The following is a 23,984-nucleotide window of genomic DNA, read 5'->3' as shown; positions in this document are numbered from 1 at the left end:
GAAAGGTCTGGTCACTCTGGTGCACTAGAAAGACAGAGTTCATTGAGGGTCAGACAAGGGACAGGCTGCTGGATAAGTAATGCGTACTAGCCCGTGTCCACGAAGAACATGACCGACTGCCTCTAGATAAGCCGTCCAAGGTTGTCTACGGTTCACCGTGAGTCTCTCGTTTATGATAACGCCGTATTCACATCCAATCGTAGGCTGGTCGAGCATCATCTAAGAGGACGCTGTCTTGGTGTCACATTGCAAATCCCGCACGCGTATCTGGCATCGATTAGGAGGAAGCCCTTTGTTCCTACCTTCTTCTCAAGTGAGAATCTACGTGCGCTGCGGCTGCAGTATAGCACTCTAAGCGGCTATTCACGGCCGATAACTTCTCGCAGACGGTCAGGTCACAGGTGCCTGCAGTTCCCATCGGACTACAAGAGAGAGGACATGTCGCATAACGTCGTCGCACTTCCATCCGTCTGCGTCTGCACGATGATGAGTACATGATAGGGAGAGATGTCGATGGATGCTTGAATTCGCTGGTATACCGGTCCAATCTATGTGCACTTTCAGAACCCTTGGAATTTGCAACAACCGTTGACTGTTTTGTTGGAGTACGGAACATCTTTCAAGGTATCATGCCAGTGACAGCGGACCAATAATCTAGAAGGATCATAGAGTCGGTTTCGTTCAGTGAGAGGTCAACCGTTCACAGCGACTCACAGCCAGAACACTGTCTTGTCTCTTCGGCAACTGCGGTGCCGGTGGTGGGCAAAAATTGCTACCCCAAGACCGGCTACAAGGCAACTTGGATAAGCGTTCAGGCTTTGACTGTTCTCGTCATTAGTTCGGCACAGATAGTGGGTGAAGTCATTGGAGGTGGTGTGACATGTTGACTCCTTCCAACACCTGAAAGGTTCCACCTAAGTATGCATGGAGAGATATAATTATCTGGTGGATTGATGCTCATGCGCTATATGGAGTATTTCGAAACCCGGTGGACGGTCCGCTATGAATGGGGTTGAGCTAGATTTGCTTCCGCTGGCCAATTTGCTTCCAGCCTTCCATCTAGGCTCACGGTCCTTTGATATTACCATATCCTAGCAATGACAACCCACCTGCCATTCAAGTTACCGCAGTGGATGAGATGATGGGCGAGGGCGTTGGTAGATGACTTATGAGGTCTGGTATTAGTAGATACTAGAGATATGGGTGGAATGAAATTAAGCTGTGCAAAAACGAACTGAGTCGGCCGCGTTTCGTTCATCTTACGCCGTGTCACAGTCTGCCGCAGGCTCGCCAGTGCTAGTGCTCGTTTGACTCCGTGTTGGCTGACTCCTTGCCAGTGCCCATTGGCCTCGTTCCATCGTATAAATTTAGTGATACCCAGTACAATTTGCGTTATAAGTTCATTCTTTGGCGACTGGTTATACTTAGTCTTGCCATCACTCAACGAGTGGAACTGCACTAGAAACCAGTCGAGCTTACCTTCCCTTTGCGACACCCTTTCTCGCTTTCCTGGTCAACATTACCGTCACAAGTGTGTATAGATCTGGTGCGCTCCTTTCATCTTGTAAATGAAATCATCACTGACTATCATCATATCTACCAAAGGTCCGTCATGGCTCAATCAGGAGGACACTGGCACCCCAATCCACAGCTCATGCAGCAACAAGCCATTCCTCACGGTTGGAAAGGCACCTGGCCGCCACCAGCTGGTGTTGCTCTTCCTCCAAATTTCCCTGGCCCGCCACCTATGCCGCCTGGCGCCAACACTCACCCGCATTGGAAGGCTGGTTTCTGGCAGTATAACCCTGCACATAACATGAATGCAGGTCCCGGTATTCCCTGGGCACCCGGCATGGGGTGGGCTCAAAACGTCCCTGCTAACTTTAATCCCTACAAGCGCGTCCCGCGTCCCGCAAGTCCGAGCTACTGGCGGACACAGCTCTCCGACAATGGGCTTGGTTTGCAGGACATGGTCCCTGCTAGGTGCGTGCGTGATTTTGCCTTCAGATATGGTCTGGCTTGAAGGGCACTGTAGAACAGATCGAGATCGAGAGTCCACCAGAGATGTACAAGGGGATGCTGTGCCACAAACTCCGTGGATATGGAATCCTCCGAGTCTATTACCGACGGATGGACCAGACCGTGCAACCCCGACGAAGGACTTTAACAATCGTCGGAGCTCGCAAGATAGTAGTCGGAGTAACTCGACCCCGACCAGTTTTGGTCCCCCACGAAGAGGTTCGCAGGACAGCCACAACACCGCAAATACGGGCACACCTGTACGAGACTATTTTTACAGTCATCCAGCCTCAAGACAAGGTTCCTTAGACAGCCTCATCCCCCGCTCACAGGGCCTGAACCAACAAACCATCTCCTCATCAACTCCGCCACCACCATCCTCACATGGCCGTATGGGTTCGATTTACTCAAGTCGGACATCATCATTCGGACCGCAATATGTGCCTCCCTTTCCAGCTCCGCCATCTTCAGCTCCGTCTACATCAACGGCCACATCGTCATTGGCAACCCGCATACAGCAACCTCTTCATGCACCCATGTTCACTAGAGAGCCAGAGTCATTTACGATCACGGCAGACCTCCAACCTACATTCACATCCAATGCCGTGCGGACCCCTACTCACTATCAAGGGACACGCAGATATACAGATGAGGATCTCGACCATCCTTCACGCTCGTCTTCAGCGCCTCATGCGAGCGCTTCCCGTGGTCTTTCAGTGCCGGAACCCCTTTCGCGGCATCATTCACTCCCAACCACGTCCTCACCATCCTCCATGGGTTTTCTATCCGCGTTTACAGAGGATATGGCTAGTGTACTGAGCCCCCTAATCAATCCCGCGCAAAGATCTGTTGCTACCGGTTCGTTATCACGGAGTAGGACAGAGCCCGTGATTCCACCTGCCCATTTAACAACCATACCAGAATCTATGTCGTCATCTACCCATCCGAGCGCTGATGACTTTTTCTATCCTCTATCTGTACCTGCAGATTCTGACGAGGAATCGCCAGAACCGTCACCTTCGCGTGATCGTGTTCGCACGCGGGAGATGGAACGCGAACGGGAGAGAGATCACGGGCGACGTAGGGAAAGGAGTCAGGAATATGAACGAGCGAATCGCTTGACGCCATATAACACTAGCTCACGGCCAAATCCTCTCCCGCCACCCCCGATGGAGCGCCCCAACCCTGCTGCGTCTGCACCGCCTCATCAGTCCCCCGAGCCCGCACATTATACACGACGCGTACGAAAGGGGTTCTGGAACAGACGTGGTGACTACCTCACGGCGAATTCGTATGTCGTCTATGCACCAGAGGATAAGGCGTACCCTGCAGAGTTGCAGCACTACCCAAACGAGACGGAAGGATATAAAGATCAGTATGGTGCCTTTGTACCGTATTTGCTGGAGAGGCCAGAGTTACCTGCGAGTTTACCATACCATGGACGGCCTCCAGCGCAGCCGTATGACAGCGTGAGTGTTGTGCACTTCTGTTTGTCGATAACGTGGCTGATGTGACTTAGTTTGTCGTTTACAGTTATCATTGAGGACGGGAGGAATAATTTACTGATACTTGTTGCAAGTCATTGATGGGACACCGGAGCATGCATACACAGATCGATTACATTGTATAAGTAAAATTATAAATACTACTGACGGGACAAGGATCTTGACACAAGTACAAATCGCAGTGCACAACAGATGGTGGAACAAATGGAAACTGAAGCAAGCCTAGAGAGCAGGCATAAAATATGGTCGAAAATAAAAAGAAAGAAAGAAAACATGTCAACGAATGAGTGATCACAGGAAATCTACCCCGATTCCGCCATGCTTTTCTCGCATGTGATCGTAGATTCCATCCCCCTTGGGGAACGTTGCTAGACATTCCCAGCAGATGTGCGTTTGGCATCTAGTGCAGGTCATGTGGTTACAGCCCTCGCTGCGTTCTATAGGAGTCTTGCAGCCAGGGCAGTTTTTAACATCATGAGTGGCTGCCCATTCATGGTACAATTTGTCTTCTGCCCGGTCCCGCTCTTCGCAGGTGAGCCCATCATGAGCCTCTGTATGACAACCGGAACAGATGCGAACCAAACAAGATGGGCATTGGAGAATTGTACTGCTGCCAGGAGCTCCACGATAAACCTGAGCGCAATCTGGTGTCGGGCAGTGATGGAACTCGTCCGTCCGCGCGTGAACGTATGACCAGAATGAGGCTTCACACAGCGCGGCGAAATCCTCACCAGATAGGATCTTTCGGGCGAGAATGATAGAGATGCGTTCGGTACATGAGGCGTCAGCGCCAAGGCAGGTGAGAGGGAATGCCTTATTCTCGACTGCGGACACAAGGTAACTCTCAAGGCAAGACGTGCACCAAATGTGTCCGCAGGTGAGAATGGTTGGGACTGATGCTTCAGTGAAGCAAACAGGACAGACGGATTGGGGGGATGGCGTGGAGCTGTCTATATAGCGGCTTTGTACCTTTTCTACCGCTTCACAGGCGATGCGGTAAGCCTGCTCGTTGCCTCGTATGACCAGATTGCGCTGATTCGAGAGGTGCTGTACGTAGCAGTTCTCAGGACCGAGGGATTTCTGAAGGGTCAAGAGGCCTGTGCCGACAAATGGACCCACTGCCTTGCCTGATAGAGGAATGCGCCACCGCTGTTGCGCCTGTAATTCTTGGAACCGCGTCATGATATCTCGTCTTGCAAGCTGACGCTGTTCGATTGGGCCCAAAAGCAGAATTTTGCCCATCCGAGTTCGTAGTCCAATTCCAGGATATAGGCTCTCTAGCTCACGGAGGAACGACTGGCCGGATGGATGAGAGAAGTATCTGTCCCATATGGGTTTCTTCTGGAGAGTCACGACTTCACCATGTTGAAGTTGTTCGAATTCTGCTTTGGCAATCCCAAGATTGCTTAGGTTTTCCGCAGAAATTCTGATGTGAACAGGCCCATCAGGCGATATGAGGTGGTCAACAAGGGTCACGTCATGATTGAACCTTGTCCGCCACGACCACCGAAGGCGAATGATGTCTCCTTCCAGCATCTTGAACTTGCTCAAAGGCAACGAGAAATTGAGAGACTGCACGTGACGAGCGAATATATAGATTTTTCCTCCCATCGCACGAGGATGTTGGCCATCCAGATGATCCTTGGCATTGCTGGCGTCCGCATGGGTCTCAAAGGTTGCCCAAACGAGTACGGTGCCGTTCCAGATAGGAAGAACTAGATCGAAATTGGACAGATTGCCGCATGAGCGCAACATGCGAAGTACTGCATGGCGAGCGCTGTCAAGCGACTCATAATTGGGGCGCTCGAACACGATGGACTCTGCGTTGCCGAACTGCTCCAGATCTTTTCTCTGCGCATCGGGAGGAAGGTGAGAAAACATGACGTTGTAAACACCGACTGCGGGTAGGCCTTCGTACAAGGCGGCTGTGAGAACGTTGCCCTTCATCACAAATCCAGTGGCGGCTGCAATGGCAGCTTTGGCCTCATTAAGGGTTACGTAGCCTGCGTACCCAAGCCGCTGGGGCGCATTCCAAGTGATACGGACAGCGGTATCCCTGAGCACTGTGGTACCACGTGCGGTGGTGTTCAAAGGCAACTTCGCAGTAAGCTTTCTTCCCTGAAATTGCAATCCTTGAAGTTTCAGCGAAGCGTTCATGGCTTCTGTTGCGGTTGAAAATTGTGCTCTTATAGTCAGCCGGTTGGCGCCCTTTCCATCCGGAACGCACAACTCGTCGACTGTGCCGTATGCTTCCAAGAGAGGGCGGAGTTGAGATTCCGTGGTGTGCGGTGAAACATCTCCAATGTGTACCCATCGAGTTTCGAATCCGGTAGTGACGTCCTGTATTTCAAAACCGTTCCGAAGTTTTGCTATGGTGTGGTCTGAGATTGTTACTGGAATGTTGAAATCTCGGCGCGTCGTCTCCAATATGTTCTAGTAGCATATGTTAGGGAGCAATGTGTAATACCAAACATGCAGAACTCACGTCGTTGGGACGTTCGTGCGGGAAACGGCAGGCGGAACGTGTGCACCGACCACACAACCAATCATGACAAACTTTCGGTTGGCGACCATCGGGCTTCACAGGATAAGTTACAGAAATGAAACAGGGAGAAATAATCATACATTGCTGGATGGCTTATGCCGCGTAGTTTCTGGTGTGTCATTAGTCGAAGCCACCTGAGAATGCCGTTCTGAACCGCGGAATTTCATTTCAGAGGGTCGAGCTTGTGTCATAGAGCACTTAGCACTGCTGGACGTGACAGAAGATGGAGGTAGAATTGAGTCTGCGGGATCAGGATGAGATTGCCATACGGAATCTACGTTGAGCAGGAAACATACCTTGATCTGTGCCTCGAGCGCTACCGTTTCGAACTGATCCTTGATTCTTAACAGAACCATCTTGAGTTCTGCCGTTACGAGGTGGTTGATCTTTCACGGTATTGTCGGGAACTTGAACACGAGTGTTGCCGTCTCGAACAAGTCCTTGAGTCTTGACAGAACCGTCGGGAACTTGAATGTCGTCTCGAGTTTTGCCGTTTCGAGGTAGTTGATCTTTCACGGAACTGTCGGGAACTTGGACACGAACGTTGCCGTCTCGAACAAGTTTTTGAGTCTTGACAGAACCATCGGGAACTTGGATACCGTCTCGAGTTTTGCCGATTCGAGGTGGTTGATCTGTCACGGAACTTTCGGGAACTTGGACACGAGTGTTGCCGTTTCGAACAAGTGGCTGATCTTTAATGGAACGGTCAGGGACTTGCACAGCGTCTCGAGTGTTGCCGTTTCGAACGGGTGGTTGATCATTAACAGGACGTTCGGGAACTTGCACGACGTCTCGAGTATCACTGGTTCGAACAGGTGGTTGATTATTGACGAGATCGTCGGAACTCTGAGCAGTAGGTCATCATCATGCTCAAATAATAGTAGTATCGGACTTACCTGATGGCCGTGCACGAAAGGACACTCCGACCGACGACACTCCCCCTTCAGCCAACGCTTGCAAGTGAACTTAGAGGGGATTTTTTTATGGGCATAGTGGCATCGCGAGCCGCGATCACAGACACCAGCGAACCACCTGATGCACATCATATCCTTGCGCGAAGTCGACAAACCTCCTGTATCCTGCTGGCGGAGGGAATCAATACGGCTCAGTACCAGAAACCAAACGATGCCCACCGTAGAAGAATTCGATTGCGTTGGGGCAGTCGATTCTCTGAGAGACGGGTTTGGACTCGATGGCTGTAATCCCCCCCGAACGGATGGCAGCTTGACGCTATTTGAGGAAACTGGTGAAATTTGAGGCCCGGGGGTGTCTGGTTTAATCGTGACGGGGTCGATATCTGCGACTGAGATCTTAGGTCCGGGTGATTCCCGAGACCGCTCTCTACGAGTCATTTCCTGCAAATTCGATGACTAAATAAAATTTCCGGAAGCCCGAGGAGAGAGACAACTACCTTCGCCTTAGAAGATGGCGGAAGGCTGACGTGAATTGACACTGCAGGTAATGCGACACCTCGGCCAGCAGGCGACTGCAAACCCGGAGGTCGCTTGGGTTGTTCGGATGGTGTATTCACTGCTTGCGTATGGCCAGCAGGTTTAACTCGCATCGGTGGGTGGGTGTCCTGATTGCGTGAGTTGTCGTGATGAGACATGGGTGCTGGCAGAGTTGGTGTTTGCAATATAGGCTAAATAATTACTGATTAGTTTGTTCATATGAAGGAATAGTTGAATCATACTTGATCGATAGGAAGACGAGGTTCAACTTGATCAGTAGGTGATTGTGAATGTGAGGTACTCGGTGGAATGCCAATGTGAATGCCCTGGGCAGACAGAGCAGCCTTTATATCTGGCATCTAGCGCCCGTGAAAAATTGTGGCTCCGAAGAATGTGTAATGTGGACTTACAGGTTCACCTGCCGTTTTCGGACATGTCAACAATGGCGAACTGACGATGGAGGACTGAGGTTCCAGCCCCGAACTATATATTGTGTGTGGTCTTCGTCCAAACGTGGAACCCAGCTGCTTTGGAAAGGGAGAATAGTCAAGGCTTATATTTGGCTCACCCATCCTACGCCACGCAAATGAAGGTGTGTTCAAAGAGGGGTAACAGCCTGACTCACGGTGCCGCATACTGCTTCTGTAAGCGAGGCGGTAGTTGATAATTAGGAAAACAGGTCGAAGCTGCACGATGATAAGGCGGGGGGACCCGAAGTTGTCCATTAGAGTCCTGAATCTAGTTAGCGAGTGCGATGGAGTAAATATGCCAGCAGATGTACCTTTTTGCCTATGGAAGCTCCATGCCGTTGTGGCCCTCTATTATTACTAGGCACTATGCCAGTGATGGGTGTGATTGGGGGTTGTTCTTGTGCGTAAGACTGTAGATGTTTTTGACGCTGGGGTACATAGGCGTGTCTGTCCATTGTCTTGCCAAGTGGTCCAATATCGTCAGAATGACACCTGGGTGATGGGAAGATGTTTGACTCCCTACGGACATCCAGTTGCGCAAGCATAGCAGCTCACAGCGGAAGGTAGTCGATGTAAGAGTCAGTAAGACGCTGAAAGCAAGAGACTATAGTGATTAGCGGACCCGGTTAACATTTCATCAATGACAAATATTGGCGCGCAGAGAGGGGCATGGTAAATAAATAAATAACTAAATAAATAAATAAGCATTTACATGCACATACAAGAAGCCAGTAGTATACTGCAGCTTCGCCGCCTTGAGCCTCGCGCACACAATTGGCATGCCCCGTTAAAACTACTTCCAAGCAAGACAAGACTAGTTTAATGGTTTCGCGCAATATCCTCAGCCTGAACGTTTAGGGATGCATGGAGTGCATTGTGCTTTTGAATTGACGCAAAGAACTAATGATCAGAAACAGTACAAGACAGAATTGCAATGACGACGACGTTCAATAAGGGGTAGTTTGACGACAGATCCTATCGGGTATACGAGACACGCGAGGCCCAGCAAGTCGTCGAATGATCCGCGGGTCCAAATAGTCATTCCTTTGCAGAGGCCTGACGTTCGAGACAGGCGACACATTCTCTTCTAGGTGAGAGTCGAGACGCCATGAACGTTCTTTCGGCTGCACCTTTTGTGAACCATGGAACTTGGGTAACAGTTGACTTCTGATGCGGGAAACTGCGACGCTAGTCTGCGACAGTAACATCAGAAAAATAAAAACAACGGAGTTTCAAGCCTTGAGGTACCATGAGAAGTGACGGTACCACTTCCAAAAGACGCCAGAGGAATACCAGGAGACTGGTTGCGGCTTGAAAAGTCTTGAGGCCGAGCAATGATGCTAACATAGGGACGTCAGAAAAAAGAGCGCAGAGTATAGCAACACAAACTGGGTTCGACAAAACGCAAAAGCCACTGCAGATTAAATAGCCATGCTTCGTGTTTTGACTTGCGTTGAAAGTCGTCAATGAGGGCAAGGGCCGTCTGATTGATTGCTTCAAGTTCGCGGTGAGTGGCTTCCGTGAGTTGGGAGATACTGTTGTCAAGATGTGAAACAGACTCTGCGACCTCTCGCTGAATCTCTTGTGCATGCACTACTTGGGAAAGAGAGGTCTCCAAGGAGAATGTAAGCCCTGCGATCACGCTCTGCAGGTCGTGGAAGGACTAGATTGCAGTTGTTGTCAACCTGCGACAAAAACAAGAGAATTTCGGTCACATCACGCATAGCAAAGAAAGTCGCGTCAAGCGCGGACCATTTATGCTGAACTTGGTCCTGGGGGGTCAATCAGAAGAATGTGACGCAAAATATTTAGAATACCGCACCGCCACTGCCCGAGATTGAAGGCGTTGCTCTAACATCAATGATGCGATTTCTTCGATTTCAGCGGTCAAACGCGATTCGACGAGCGATAGCAACGACGACATGGCTTTTGAATGCTGTGTGTTCCTTCAGGAACACTTTGAAAACTAATAGAACGAGAGCAATACACTTGATGTCATCTCATCAATCCTCCGGTCAACCTGGGAATGTTAGCTTTCATAGAGAAGCCGTAGAGGAGTTACCTTGTCTAATGAATGAATACGATCATCGAGGCTGCGCTGGTTAATAACTGACAAGGTAGTCTCCATCTTTGTGAACAGCTGCAAGCAGGTCGTACATAATCCGTGCCTAAAACATCAGACGGTCACCCACTGATTCCGCATTTTGACTGATGGAAGCGGACGTCACATCTGAGACGTCGCGTATATGACTGCTAGTCGACTTCAACACACTGATGAGATCGCCCAGGTCCTGTCGGAGATCATCAGTTGCGCAGTTATGCTTATTAGAGGATTGCGCTAACTGTAGATGATCGCTCCCAGTTCTGGCGCGCAGCTGTGAATCCCTTCTGCTGTTCCAGGATAAAGCGAATTAGAGTGAGTTTCTCCAACGTTATGTTTCTATAGATATCCTTTGCGGTGTCTAGGGGGTGAAACGTGAGGGAAGCAGCTACCATCTCCGCTAGAGCGCACCAATTTCCATCCAACGACGAAACGCAAAACACAGCTGGGCTGATCGCAATAATAATAATTAGCAGAACGGCCAAGAGATGACCCAGTCTCACGGATTTCTCGCAGGTACCCGGAGTAGCTAGACCAAAACTGGGCGCTCCGGGACAGTGCGCTAAGCATAAATCAGCGTTCGCCTATACCCGATTTACAGTGACGTACTCGACACAGTCACCTACCGCATGATGCGGGATGTGTGATCCGACATTGTTAGTAAATGGAGAACACTCGAGAGGTGATGTATGATGGCGGGCTGTGGCAAGTTCACATAGAGTGAGCCTGATAGCGACTAAACATATTATGAGGAAGGTCTCGAATCGCGCACATCGGACCGAGAAAACCTTGTATGCGTTCATCCTCGCTCATGTGAGACTCCTCGCAACGACCTTGTGCGTGCTTTGCAGCGTCTTGAAAACAGTCATTTTTGCGCATATATCCATCGAATGCGCCTACAACTTGTGAGATTTCTATCCATTGAATGCAAAGATCGGGATCACCAATGTGTTTGGAAATCAGGTCGGTCTCTTCGTGGGATAGCTCAGCTGTGGAAGAGAGCATTATACATCCACGATAATACAGAGACCATAAGAACTACCATATATCTGAGATGAAAATGCGGGAGTATCATGCTTAGCAGACTGAATGATGCGTAATTGATCCGGAGATTGACGTGACCATGACCAGGCGATGCAGCACCGGACGAGAAATGTGAATGCAAAGAGCCTGGAAGCCTTTGACATCGGCCTGTTGATATATAATTATGCGTGAGTGAGAAAATTGTTGGACTATCGGGATCCTGATCGAGGGAGTAGAGGCGAGAGACAGGGAAGTTGTACAATGTCCGATGGTAAATGCCGACACCATCATCATGTGATCCGCTGCCATCTCGCGGGAGTCGGAGCTTCACGAAGGGTAGCAGGCCGAGCCCTGCCACTGATGTGGGCCATTTTTTAATATCAGCGCTAAAACTACGGACATAACAATATAAATAATTCTTTAAGTCTCGCGGAGTCCGTATTTTGAATTTGAAACAAAGTCGGTGCACTGCAGGGTGTGTCATGGCAAGAAATGGTACAGCTGGCGTGCAGTGCACGCACGCACAATCTGCACTGGAAAACTAAATGGCCATGTTCAACGGCTGTGGCTTGCTGATCGCCGCCTGTGAAAGTCAAATTAGTAGGCTGTGCAGAGAATTGAAGATTTTTATGTGAATTTGTCAAAAGCATCCGCTGAATCTCTGATACTGGACTGTAGCACTAATGAGCATGCTCCAGGTTGAGTACCATTCGACCATTGTACAACAGTCGGACCGAGTCATTAACACAATTTCTTGTAGACTGCCTGCACACGTCGTGGCTGCTTTCGGTTCACTCTTTGTTCCCACTGTCTGAATCCTCCTACCAAGTATATTGTGTGTGGCTAGGGAAGATCATGAAGCAGTACTTCGGTTGATGAATTATCTGTCCATACAATCTCGAATTTATGTGATCTACACAATTATAAGTTGTCTATAGGGGCAATGTTCGTTATATAAGAATATAATTAAGGGTACGAGCGTTATGAGCAATTGGAGACAAGACTAAAAGATGAGACCCAAGAATATATGGAATACAATATGCAATCTAAAAGCTAACCTCGTCATACAGTAATGCGTGTGGATGTAGGAAACATAAATATCGACAATCGATGACCAAGGCTTACCGACGATCCTCGCCTCTTTTCCTGGAGCTAGAAGAACCTGAAAGCAGTTTTTGCTCCCACATGGCGTTTCCCTCTCCCTCTACCCAATCTCCCGTTACCGGATTTCTTTCAAAGTCGCCATCCCTATATCCATATCGCTCCTGCAGTATTTTGAGGAGAGGGTTACGAAGGGCAGGGTCCATACGGACGGCCTCTCCAGGATGGTAGCTGCCAACACCATGACGAGACAAACTTTCTTCGAAAAGTGCCTCGTCGTATGAGCAACCACAGTTTAGATAACCAACAGGAGCCATACGCGGTGGGTATACTCGACGCTCCCGACGCGAATCGTGCCAGGAGCATAACGCATTTCCAGCGCGATTCAACGAGCAGAAAAGCCGTGTTCGAGCCTCTGTCCGAGCTTTCCAGGATGCCTGCACAGCTGGAGGAGTGGGCATTGTACCGGTCACTGCAGAGGTAACTGCACCCGTGGACGGGTCTGGGTGTCTGATTGAAGGGCCGCCGATGCTGCGGCCATCTAATTCTGCTTCAAGTTCCCTAATGCGCTGGCGAGCTTTCTCATTGACTAGCTCAAGTTCCTTCACCTTCTTTCGAAGTTGTTTGTTTTCTTCTTCCGTGGCATCCTGTGAAGGACGGCGAGACTGTTCGAATGACGTCCGAGATCCTGGCCGGCCCACCATGGCGGTGGGAGAATTTTGAGGAGAACGGTCTTGTTGGAATGTCATTTGACTTGGGAAGGTGTGCGCAAATGGCGGGGACCTTGCAGTATTATGACCTGTGGTAGGAGTGGTGTTATATGGAATAGTGGGATGAATGTGGGATTGCATGTTTGGCGGAATATTGGACATATTGTGAGCACTAGATGCCCAAGATGTGGGTGCATTTGAGTACGAAGATCTGGTTGCAGGGTTCCATAGATGCGGGGGGATATTCATGTCCCCGACGGCACCAGACAAGCTTGACGTTGGAGCCATGGTGGAACCAGATGCTTGTGGGCCTACATCCATGCTTTCGTGAGACTGCGAGAGCGAGAAGTGCGTTCTGTGAACATGGCAGTGAGGCCAGAGAGAGGCGACTCACTTGGACAAATGCGCTTGGCAGTGCATAAGGCGGTGACTGCACGATGCGTTGGCCATTGTCCACAGACCTCCGACCAGGGACGTCCGCTTGAGCAAAGAGCATCCGACTAGGCGTCCCCCTTGAAGAAAAAGGATGGGACATGGTCGCGCGGCGATCAGACACTTTGCGAGAATCCCTTTTTGAGTGAGCCTGTCGAAGGCTTGAGGATTGCAAGTGCGTTCGTCTTGAGTGAGCGCCAGGAGAGGAAAACCGCCGAAGGGGAACAGGGGGAGACGAAACAGTGCGATAGTATTGAGGATTTGAGAAAGTGCAGGTAGAAGTTGAGGGTAAACGCCAGTCGGATGGCGTGTCTTCTATAGCCTCATGCTTGATATCCACGGAACGACCACCCTGGACGCCTTCGAGCCGATTAAATGTATGGAACATGTCTACCAGGCCTAGGCAGTGTTGATCACGCGACCTTTAGCGGGAAAGGCAAAGATTGGAGGAGCTAGAGCCTCAGTAAGTAAAGCAACGGACAGAGCCTCCAGGACAAAAGAATGGTCAAAGACTTTGGGATGAGTGTCGCGACGAAATTGTTAGTAGTTGCGAAGCAATGTGTGATACAACCGCAAACTCACAGCATGACTTGACTTGACGACTTCAAACACAACATCTGCGACGGGCTGTACGGGAGCATTGATCACACCTCCGAAGACTACCATTGCTAGGCTAAGCGCCCTATCAAACTTTTTTTGATGGCCAGTTATAAACACCGGACTTCAGTTGGAGATCACGGCATGCAATCATCGACGAATGAACTGCAGTGGCACTGCCCGCCATAGGTCGGGAGTTCTGCATCATACTAGCGGATGGTAGCCAAGTTTGAGGTATAGCTTATTTATATGCGTGGAAGTCATAGTCGGTGGTAATTGCCAACTGGGAAAGTGTTGTACAAAACTGTGTCCTGAATCCTGATTCCTGATTCCTGAAAGCCCAATCAACGCACCTGGGACGCACGCTGATACATCTCCAATACGGTTCGACGGTGCGTATGTCGGGGCCATGGATCTCCTGGACGACCATAACAATACGAGTTGTCCGGAGTTGTTTGTCTCTTGCAGATCATTGAACGGCATCAGACGTGGCACCCCCGAGTCGACGCCGATCTTCGGACATCGGTTGGACAACTCGGATTAGAACAATTTAATGGCGCGCGCCAAGTTGTCGTCCAACTGCAGTTTACACAACAACTACATCAAGGACGACGATATCGATTCGATAAACAACAAACCGGTTGTAACTGGGAGAGTGAAAAAATCTAGGGCGTTATTTCTGCTAACAATATTTGCCATGAGGAGCACCACAGGCAGTGTCGATGTTGCATATGCATGCACCAATTAGTGTGACCTATGCGCTAGATGCTGTAATGTATCATCCACCATCATATAATAGCCAGTTGGTCGGAGTATCATTGAAAAGAAACGATGATGGACAATAATAATACACACCAGAAGCTCACACATGGCAAATATCAATGACCTAGAGTATCCATAGAAGCAAAAAAAAGGATGCTGGCAGTCAATCAATTATAGCCACAGCTAAACTCATTCGGAGGGCTACAGTCATGGAGCCGGATTTGAAGTTGATTTGAGTGACTGAACAACTCGGATTTCAGGCCTTCAAGACCACGCGAGACCTATAGCTAGGCCGCCGCCTGCTCCACAAGTTCTGATACAAGATTCTACCCCCAAGAATCAACACTTTGCGGCTCACTTCTGGTCCCTGGAGCATGTCAGTGACTCAGTGAGTACTTGGTCCTTCAGGGTCGTATGTCTCGCCAATTAAATGTTTGCTGTTTATTCCACATGTGACTGAGGTTGCAATTGTCGGGGTAAGTGTGATTGTGATGCCGACTCCCGCCGAAGTGCAAACAGAAGCTCCGAGTCACACCCGAGCTTGCTTCATTGACTGAGACATCCTGCGTGGTATGGTAGGCCTATATAGGACGTCTCTGAGTGGCGATGACTGCAATTAGTTGGAAATGGGGTGTAGTGTATTGGTGATTTCTTGCAGGGTGACGTGCACGTGAAGGATTGTGGCGAGTCTCTATTATGTAAAGTGCATTAGTTCCTGCGTTTCGTTGGTTGCGGTACCGCATCTAAATCGCCCTCCTTAAGAAATACTATCTTGATATTCAGCAAGTCAACGGACTACATCCATATCTTTTTGTATGATTCCTGCGGTCCGCGGATGATGGCATGATTCGCATTCGGCTGCATATCTAGTTGTCGATATCTGGGATCGTGCTGATAGGAGTCATAGGACCGCCGCTGATCTGCTCATAAAACAAAACTGGACTGGATCGTCACGCTTTCACCGCTCAGGCTCCCGATCAGCAAGCTAGGTACGGCGCCCACCTTATCGCACATCTCTTCGCTTGCGGGCCCACCTTAGCGCGTAACAATGAGATGATCTTGCGCTGCACTGACAACCATTTCTCGAAAATGAGATCACAAATGGGGGGTTAGAGAATTCCAGACCCAACCGAGAGCATTCCAGAGCACTCCAGATTACATCTCGAATGTAATTCAACTAGCGGCAAAAGGTCGCTGTGTCAAGGAATCCAAGAAACTTCTTTTGCATTGGAGGTGTCAAGCGTAACGGTCTGACGTAGTATGTAGTCACTGCGGAGATATCTATAAAAAATTCCTGCGTAGGACGTACATATAAATGATGTTACAATCACAGGTTTGAAGAGCAACTCACTCTCATATCTCATACCTCACCAACAACAAGCCAAGTAGCACCATGTCGTACACGTTCCGTGGTGTCTTTACAAATGTCGGAGACAAGTCCCTCGTGTTGACATTGAAGGACCACAAAGTTACTGTGGCCAAGTTTGTCGAAGGCGATAAATGCCAGACGGTGGGTAGCCATTAAGGAGAAATATTCCGAGACTGGTGCTGATAAGTGATGTCAACAGTGGGAGATAACATTTATAGGAGACAAAGCGGAGGCGCCGTTGCTGAACAAGGGTTCAGGCAAATACATCGGATGGGACGTCAGTCTGTCTGCGAGATACAGTGTTCAATGATATGATTTGAATCTGACCTATTTTCCAGACGAGCTTCACTGAGGCACTCAGTGTCTCAGATGACCCAACTTATTTGTGGCAGTATGGTCCTGGAGTAGCGGATCTGGTTGGCGGGAAATTCCAGTGTGTATCAGAATGTTGTTTGAACCTATCTCAGGCTGCTGATCACGAATTGTTTCGACGATGGGCAGTTTCCGGCCCATAGCTCTCACAGTCGGCCCCGAGGTCTACTCCTTGGTCATCAATAAGACGAAAAAGGTTAAACGGCATTATTTTGTTGTACCACGCGTTTCCTGACAATGCACCTGTAGACTCTCGAATTCGTCAAGAGACAGCCCATTGATGACTATGCGGAGTGGACGTTGTCTTACACCGCAAGAAGTTAGTTAGGATGCCAGTCAGATGTGTTGCGAGCGAGCGTGGGCTGCCAGTGATGTAAGATATCTAGTGATGGAGATTCCCGAGGCTGTCCGAATTGTTGTTGTGCCATGACAGAATGTATGGATTCAAGTACTGTCGATTGCTAGTGAGCACCGGTTGAGCGCCTCCTGCACTTCGCTACCCATCAAGATGCAGGCCCCCGGAAGCTCCCTATGATGTTTGCACGCCAACACCCTCCAATTGAATGGCGCTTTAACAAACAGTCGCCTATAAGTGCCTTCTTTCTGAGGATGAATCAAGATGTTTAATTGAGAGGCGTGAAGGTCGAATGCACGTTGCAAACACGCACTTCACAGATGAGCTTGTCATCAGTCTACTTTGGACATTGATTTGACGATTGGAACAACATACGCGCTCGTTGTCCAGCTGCAGTTTACACGACGCTGAATCGATAAATGACATAAATTGATTGTAACTGGGAGAGTGAAAAGTCTAGGGTATTATTGCTGCGATCAATGCTATGAGGAGCACCACAGGCAGTGTCGATGTTGCATGCAGCAATTATTGTGGCCTATGCGCTAGATGCTGTGACGTATCATCCACCATCATAGCCAGTTGGTCGGAGTATCATCGAAGAGAAACAATGATGGACAATAATACACACCAGAAGTTGAAACATGGCAATAATGATCTGAAGTATCCATAGAAGCAAACAAAAACAAGGATGCTGGCAGTCAATCAATTATAGCCACAGCTAAATTCATATGATACTGAATGCAAAAAGTCAACTCATTCGGAGAGCTAAAGTCCCGAAGGACCAAGTACTCAGCGACATGTTCCTGAAGTGAATCGCAATATGTTGAGTCTTGGGGGTAGAACCTTGTATCAAAATCTGTGGAGTAGGTCTCGCGTGGTCTTGAAGGTTTGAAATAGTTCAATCACTTGATCCGACTTCGGTTTCACGGTCGTATCGACGTATGTCTCTCCAGTGTTTTCCCTTTGGAAGAAGGGCGCTGTATTATTGGATGGGCTGAATACAGGGTCACGATGCAACACTGTCTGATAACGAACCTAGACTCGTCCGGTATTTCAATCTGTCCTGTCTTGAGATCGATCTTGATGAGTTTCGTGATTTCCACGGCTGGACGGTCAGGACATCTGAAATAATAGCCACGTCAATTAATGTCAACTGCCTGAGGTGCGCTGTTCACACGAACATCCTAAAGATGCGAGGGATAGGGAAGCACCGAGGACGAACTTCTCCACTTGGAAGCTCTTCTGGTTCACATGTATATTGCACTTGAAGACACACGTCGCTAGTTATTCAAGAACGTATCTGCAGGGAATTTGTCATACCTATTTCCAATAGACGACATTTCTTTCTCTCAGTCACCTCGTCAGATTGTTCATGGAAGGCCATGTGCATGAACTGTGAGAGAAGATCTGGAGGACGTCAGATAGAGTGGGGACTCTCTCATGGTCAAGACTGAAACGGTAAACTCCCACGCACCTCGTATGTAAGCTTTCTTGATTAGCGCACGTGGGTTTTCTAGATAAAAAGTCGCAGCCATCAGTTTCTCATCTGGTTTCACTCATTTTCCTTCTCCCATCATCTCCTCAGAAACATTTTAACATGGTCTTCAAAGTAGCAGGTATGATAGTAATTTTCGGTCCAGTTGTATCCATCCAAACGATCAATTTCTGTAGACGTCTCTCTCGCAGCGTTCGGTCGCAAGGAGATCGAGATCGCCGAGGTATGAGTTTCGCCCTGCTGCTTATCGCGATCGCTCGTTGACCAATCTCGTGTCTTTTAGAATGAAATGCCAGGATTGATGTTCATGAGGTCAAAGGTAGTTTGTGCGAGCTCGCAAATGAATTCCTTTTTGATGGCACTACCTTCAGTACGGAGCTGCTAAGCCACTTTCTGGCGCTCGTATTGCTGGATGTCTGCACATGTGAGTTATAACAATGATTTATTCTTGCGGAAGTCCTTATACTCTGCAGGACCATTCAAACCGCCGTCTTGATCGAGACATTGACTGCTCTCGGTGCTGAAGTCACCTGGTCGTCTTGCGTAGGTGCCCATGGTTACGTGATTATCACGAGGCACTCATTTCCATTGGCAGAATATCTTCTCGACCCAAGACCACGCTGCTGCTGCGTGAGTATATTATAATCCGTGATATCAGTGTCCTAATCTTGACTTTATAGTATTGCCGCAACTGGAGTTCCTGTCTTTGCCTGGAAGGGCGAGACTGAAGAGGAGTACCAATGGTGTATCGAACAGAGTCTTGCTGCCTTCCCCGGCGGCAAGCCCTTGAACATGATTCTTGACGACGGAGGTGATCTTACCACCCTTGTCCACGAGAAATACCCCCAATACCTCAAGGGTGAGGATTTTTCATATCGGTCTATGTGAAAACACATTGTTAACCTTCTCGGAATAAAGACATCAAAGGTCTTTCTGAGGAGACTACTACGGGTGTCCACCACCTGTACAAGGCTTTCCGTGAAGGCAGGTTGAAGGTCCCAGCCATCAACGTCAACGACTCCGTCACGAAGTCCAAGTTCGACAACTACTATGGATGCCGGGAATCCCTTGTTGATGGTATAAAGCGCGCCACTGATGTCATGCTTGCCGGCAAGGTCGCTGTCGTCGCCGGTTACGGTGATGTCGGCAAGGGTGTGAGCATTTTTTCTCTCGTTTTCGCTATCTTGTTCATGGTCATTTTAGTGCGCTGAATCTCTGCGCTCGTACGGCGCGCGTGTTTTGGTCACGGAAATTGACCCCATCAACGCGCTGCAAGCTGCGATGGCTGGTTACGAGGTGACGACCATGGAGGATGCTGCTCCGCGCTCAAACCTCTTCATCACTACCACTGGTAACCGTGATATCATCACTGCCAAGCACTTCTTGGTCATGCCCGAAGATGCCATTGTTTGCAAGTGCGTACAATTCACCTTACCTCGGTGATGAGAGCTAACTATTTGATAGCATCGGTCATTTCGATGTTGAGATCGATGTTGCATGGTTGAAGGCCAACGCCAAGCAGGCTGTCAATGTGAAGCCTCAAGTTGACCGTTTCACAATGGCTTCTGGCCGTCACATCATCCTCCTTGCCGAGGGTCGTCTTGTAAACTTGGGGTTGGTTATTCCAAATCCTACTTTTCTACTTCGTAATTGACCTATGGTGAATTACCAGTTGTGCCACCGGTCACCCGTCCTTCGTCATGTCTTGCTCCTTCGCGAACCAGGTCTTGGCCCAGATTGCTCTCTGGACCACCCCTGAGAAATTCCCCCTCGGCGTTCACATGCTGCCCAAGGAGCTGGATGAGGAGGTCGCTCGTGCTCACCTTGCTCAGCTCAACGTCAAGTTGACTGAGCTCAGTTCCGAGCAATCCAAGTACCTTGACATTCCTGTTCAAGGCCCATACAAAGCTTCCCACTACAGGTTAGACAAATACAACTTTTTCATCGTACATTGACCAACCACTTCAATAGGTACTAAGCGTATCAATTGCTGCATGACGGCCTCAACGTGCCCTCGCTAGATAAGAGGAGACGGGACCTTCAACGTCCTTGTTGGTTGGATGTTAATTATGGAAGAGTCTCAACGCTCTTTGTCGAGGTTGACAAAAAGGCTGGCTCCTTGCTGGGCCATTGCTGGAGATTCACTATACTTGAAAGACTTGGCTTCTTGTAGTGCACTGTGGCGGGACAGGGCAAGCCATGCGGGCCTCAACGTGCCCTATCTTATATAGTGTAGCATATATCTATGCAATCGAGATGAGATGAAGATGTTGATTTGCGCAGAGATCGGCTTAGCGATCGTCGGATCATTTGGGTTTCTATCAGTTATCTGCGGCGTTATGGTTGTACTGACTCGTCTGCACACCAATTTAGAGCGTCGGACGCGAGTACATTGGAAGAGATCCAAGAGACCGAATACTATCACCTCCTGCTTTGGAGTGGGACTTTGTGGGATTGCCTCGGTCTGACAATGAAATTGGGCGCCGGAATCATCATTGCCTCAGAGTCTACATCAAATCAATCTCACGGGGATTTTGGTGCCACTCATTATCCCCGAAGTCGTGTCATTGGTAATGGGGCATCGCAATGATTGAACCCCGAGGACTTGATTCGACAATCAAATGTGGGGGGACGGAAGGAAGAGCTGCATTGACACGCATAATCCTACACAGAAACAACCCGCAGCACACCCTTTGACGTGTGCAGTGATTTTACACGAAACTAGCAAAGAATGCATCGAAAACCATGAATTTATCGCAAAGCATTGGCATCAAAGATAAACAAGTCATGAACTGTTCTCGTTACGCTTGAGCGTCCCGGACGACAAGCTCTTTGATGCGTCCCTCAGCGAGGTCGTACATCCATCCGTGCACGGTCACTTTTCTCGTGTTCGGGTCTGCCCAGGCAGTGGTAATCGGCTCCGATTTGCAGATATTGTTGACCTGCATGATGACATTGGCTTCAACGACTTTGTTCAGCGCCTCACTCGCAGAGCACGCGGAGAGGTCGAGAGATCGAACGAGTGTGGTGAGGGGGCTCAGCCAGCGCGTGAGCGGGGTGGACGCGCCGGGGTTAGCGGCTGTCTTTTTGGCTGCTTCTATGCAAGCCATGGCACCTCCACAGTTGGTGTGACCGACGAGAACGACTGTTGAAGGCGTATACACGTTTAGAGGGAAAAATCGACCTCAGCAAGAGAGCAGTAAGAAACTCGCCGTGTTCAACACCAACTTCTTTGATAGCAAAAGCGAGGACAGAGAGGGCGCTGTCATCGTGGAGGTGGAATTGGCTGCAGGGACGGGTTGTGAGTATAACGTGGCCAACTCAAAAGTATGATAAGTTTTGCTGATACGTACTTGGCAACGTTTCTGTGCACAAATATATCACCAGGCTTAGACGCTGTGATAACAGATTCTGGCACGCGCGAGTCAGAGCAGCCAATCCAAAGGATCTGAAAATGATCTTTGAAAAAGTGGCTAAAAGTGGAATACGCGATGGACATACCTTGGGGCTCTGACTGGTGGCTGACCGAGCGAAAAAATCGGGCGTGTTCTTCATTATGTTCTGCGCCCACTCCTCATTGGCATTGAGTAGGGTTTGGATGGGCTTGTGGGACATGCTGCGGAGGAGTGGGAGGCGCAGAGGCAGGACGAAGAGGTTTTGAAGGCTGGTTGGGGCACACAAGTATGTGGCCCCAAAAATTGGCTTGAATCTTGACAGCACGATGACTGCCACTGAGTATAGTGATCAGCTCAAGTACGAATGGCAGGAAACGAGTGGAATAAATGTGCATGGATGATGTGATCAGTGACTCCGCGTGAGTTGTGGCAATTACAAATCGCATAACTAAATATTGGCATATCCATTTTAGTTTCCTCGGTCATCATACATGCGTTCAATCCCGTCCGTAGCATAGTAGACTTTTCGATGCCGTGCCCACCAAACAGATCGTTCTCGACATATGACAACAAGTCGAAGTGTCCTACCTTTTATGAGTAGGAACAACTAGTAGGGGAGACTAGCCCGTACCAAAGTGTTGATGAAAGGAAGCAACAAGCAAGCCTAGATAAGTACTATATCATGATATGCATCCATCTATAATAAGTAATGTAGCTTATACTCCATGGGGAGTATGATTTTGAAATATTCGACCGCAGATCTCTCTGATCAGCTCATGCACGTACCTTTGCCTCGTGTCAGCGACTGCGCCCGTTGATTATCGGATCATGGTCACGGCCCCTCAAACACCTTGAACTTGTCAAATGGCCTCTCTGGATCAAGGTAGTTTTGCGCCCAAACACCGTAGAGATTGGATTAATTACAACGTCGTTTCGAAAACCGACGTACACGTCCGCACCTCAGTCACGGTGCTCATGAATCTGGGCTCGTTCGATGTCACGAGCCTCTATCAACAGACCTGGTCGTTGTTGCGCCTAGGAAATACCCCGGTTAACTGCGATTCCATGGAGGTTTTGTACCAAAAATCAGTTGTCCTTAGGTCTAGATCTGTACTTGGATGGTCCGATTTTGTTGGTTGTTCCCTGTTGCTTAGGTCGCAGCGGTACAGATGGAACATGGAACCTTGGGGTTTCAGTGAAGGCTACTTATTTGATGATTGGGGTAGAGTTCAAGCTTTGGTTTGCATGCTGATGAGCCCATACTACACGAACTCGCTGTCAACGTTGACACCCTGTTGACGTTTCCCCTTTCTTCGCTGCCATGTGTGGTTCATCACGTTCCTCACCTCGCCGACGTTCCGTCAACGTTATATCCCCTTATGTCCCTCGTCAATCCATCCTCAAATACGCAACCTCCGCAAAATTCCCACAGCATTCCATAATTCAATGATTACACGACTATCCCCCGGGCAGCATATAACCCCCGAGGCTGCTGAGGCACCGAAATTCACGTTTTCGGAGCGCATCTGCCTTCCAAATGGCCCCTTTTTCCGGGAGTGACAAATTATCCAGAGACACAATTCTGGCGAGGTCGCTCGTACATTAAGCTGATGGCAGAACATCCATACTGTCGAGGTGAGGATATGTTAAGCAAGATCAATCCTTACTAGATGGCACGCTTTTGAAGTTGTCGGACGACTCTGCAAGCTGTTGCATGCCACAGATGTAGCTTGAAACGATGATGCTGAGGCAAGTATCTTATCGTTGTGCACCGTGGACATAATACTCACGATCGTGCAGATCTGCATTTACTATTTCTATACGAGCATACAGTGCAAGAGCTGATGAATATCAACGGTGCTTGCATTATCGGAGCGACTCTGTATACCATGCCCGGTAGCCTGATTAGAAGTGGGTAAGGTGACACTTGAAACCCAAATGATCCACGCACTCCCGCCATTCGTAGGCGCTGGTGAGAACGGTTATCCTGAGCATCATTACAAGCACACATTTGAGGACACTATCTTGTACGTCCAGAAGCACTGTAGAATGCAGTGTGTAATCTCTCATTATTTGCGTCCTCCTAGAGTGAACGGATAGAGCTTCGTGCGAGTGGCAGGCAGGCAGTGACAGTTTGTTGTCCAACCAGGTGTCCGCGGGCCGTTTCCCTCTGGCGAGGATTTCTTTGTGCGCAGTATATTTATCCTAACGTTCCAAAGGCGATTACAATAATAGAGAAACTAAACTAGACGTCGGCGATACATACTGATTGCCACCTAAGT

General features: G+C 49.1%; 9 protein-coding genes across 9 annotated transcripts; 3 read left to right on the top strand and 6 right to left on the bottom strand.

The window, feature by feature from the left end:
• Positions 1-1,256: 1,256 nt before the first annotated feature.
• On the top strand, positions 1,257-3,668 carry DEU56DRAFT_775819 (uncharacterized protein). Its single transcript, XM_041351674.1, has 4 exons — positions 1,257-1,546; positions 1,606-1,983; positions 2,036-3,488; positions 3,539-3,668. The coding sequence occupies exons 2-4, from the start codon at positions 1,613-1,615 to the stop codon at positions 3,560-3,562; spliced, it is 1,848 nt and encodes a 615-aa protein (XP_041213388.1). The 5' UTR covers positions 1,257-1,546; positions 1,606-1,612; the 3' UTR covers positions 3,563-3,668.
• DEU56DRAFT_514010 (uncharacterized protein) lies at positions 3,539-6,560 on the bottom strand. Its single transcript, XM_041346591.1, has 3 exons — positions 6,366-6,560; positions 6,010-6,310; positions 3,539-5,957 (listed from the first exon to the last, which is right to left on the bottom strand). The coding sequence occupies exons 2-3, from the start codon at positions 6,145-6,147 to the stop codon at positions 3,816-3,818; spliced, it is 2,280 nt and encodes a 759-aa protein (XP_041213387.1). The 5' UTR covers positions 6,148-6,310; positions 6,366-6,560; the 3' UTR covers positions 3,539-3,815.
• A 1,149-nt stretch (positions 6,561-7,709) lies between these two features.
• On the bottom strand, positions 7,710-8,605 carry DEU56DRAFT_514050 (uncharacterized protein). Its single transcript, XM_041346592.1, has 4 exons — positions 8,302-8,605; positions 8,146-8,252; positions 7,931-8,093; positions 7,710-7,879 (listed from the first exon to the last, which is right to left on the bottom strand). Exons 1-4 carry the CDS (start codon positions 8,533-8,535, stop codon positions 7,757-7,759), a joined length of 627 nt encoding a protein of 208 aa, XP_041213386.1. The 5' UTR covers positions 8,536-8,605; the 3' UTR covers positions 7,710-7,756.
• Positions 8,606-8,651: 46 nt separating this feature from the next.
• DEU56DRAFT_775804 (uncharacterized protein) lies at positions 8,652-11,499 on the bottom strand. Its single transcript, XM_041351673.1, has 15 exons — positions 11,134-11,499; positions 11,036-11,080; positions 10,880-10,987; positions 10,701-10,827; positions 10,595-10,653; positions 10,503-10,541; positions 10,334-10,452; positions 10,183-10,281; positions 10,053-10,130; positions 9,978-10,010; positions 9,813-9,926; positions 9,706-9,762; positions 9,380-9,653; positions 9,239-9,330; positions 8,652-9,183 (listed from the first exon to the last, which is right to left on the bottom strand). The coding sequence occupies exons 1-15, from the start codon at positions 11,276-11,278 to the stop codon at positions 8,938-8,940; spliced, it is 1,635 nt and encodes a 544-aa protein (XP_041213385.1). The 5' UTR covers positions 11,279-11,499; the 3' UTR covers positions 8,652-8,937.
• A 736-nt stretch (positions 11,500-12,235) lies between these two features.
• Positions 12,236-12,919, bottom strand: DEU56DRAFT_727474 (uncharacterized protein; the record flags this gene model as incomplete). Its single annotated transcript, XM_041347986.1, has 2 exons — positions 12,236-12,660; positions 12,706-12,919. 2 exons carry the CDS (start codon positions 12,917-12,919, stop codon positions 12,236-12,238), a joined length of 639 nt encoding a protein of 212 aa, XP_041213384.1.
• A 3,190-nt stretch (positions 12,920-16,109) lies between these two features.
• On the top strand, positions 16,110-16,887 carry DEU56DRAFT_752056 (uncharacterized protein; the record flags this gene model as incomplete). The annotated part of the gene is made up of 6 exons (XM_041349602.1): positions 16,110-16,226; positions 16,285-16,362; positions 16,424-16,518; positions 16,587-16,653; positions 16,707-16,776; positions 16,844-16,887. The coding sequence occupies 6 exons, from the start codon at positions 16,110-16,112 to the stop codon at positions 16,885-16,887; spliced, it is 471 nt and encodes a 156-aa protein (XP_041213383.1).
• A 608-nt stretch (positions 16,888-17,495) lies between these two features.
• Positions 17,496-18,264, bottom strand: DEU56DRAFT_513806 (uncharacterized protein). Its single transcript, XM_041346590.1, has 4 exons — positions 18,133-18,264; positions 17,994-18,075; positions 17,848-17,934; positions 17,496-17,789 (listed from the first exon to the last, which is right to left on the bottom strand). The coding sequence occupies exons 1-4, from the start codon at positions 18,200-18,202 to the stop codon at positions 17,711-17,713; spliced, it is 318 nt and encodes a 105-aa protein (XP_041213382.1). The 5' UTR covers positions 18,203-18,264; the 3' UTR covers positions 17,496-17,710.
• A 33-nt stretch (positions 18,265-18,297) lies between these two features.
• Positions 18,298-20,623, top strand: DEU56DRAFT_775783 (S-adenosyl-L-homocysteine hydrolase). Its single transcript, XM_041351672.1, has 12 exons — positions 18,298-18,428; positions 18,484-18,530; positions 18,591-18,626; positions 18,679-18,731; positions 18,781-18,850; positions 18,903-18,937; positions 18,988-19,166; positions 19,226-19,461; positions 19,511-19,722; positions 19,772-19,921; positions 19,980-20,228; positions 20,279-20,623. Exons 1-12 carry the CDS (start codon positions 18,410-18,412, stop codon positions 20,283-20,285), a joined length of 1,293 nt encoding a protein of 430 aa, XP_041213381.1. The 5' UTR covers positions 18,298-18,409; the 3' UTR covers positions 20,286-20,623.
• On the bottom strand, positions 20,624-22,158 carry DEU56DRAFT_775775 (carbonic anhydrase). The gene is made up of 4 exons (XM_041351671.1): positions 21,809-22,158; positions 21,661-21,755; positions 21,520-21,593; positions 20,624-21,452 (listed from the first exon to the last, which is right to left on the bottom strand). Exons 1-4 carry the CDS (start codon positions 21,920-21,922, stop codon positions 21,109-21,111), a joined length of 627 nt encoding a protein of 208 aa, XP_041213380.1. The 5' UTR covers positions 21,923-22,158; the 3' UTR covers positions 20,624-21,108.
• Positions 22,159-23,984: the final 1,826 nt, after the last annotated feature.

The sequence above is a fragment of the Suillus clintonianus genome (genome assembly GCF_016758775.1).
Source record: "Suillus clintonianus strain FC179 chromosome Unknown DEU56scaffold_7, whole genome shotgun sequence".
In the NCBI taxonomy this organism is placed as follows: domain Eukaryota; kingdom Fungi; phylum Basidiomycota; class Agaricomycetes; order Boletales; family Suillaceae; genus Suillus; species Suillus clintonianus.
Note: the sequence above shows the minus strand (reverse complement) of the source record. Positions and strands in the feature narration are given on the sequence as shown.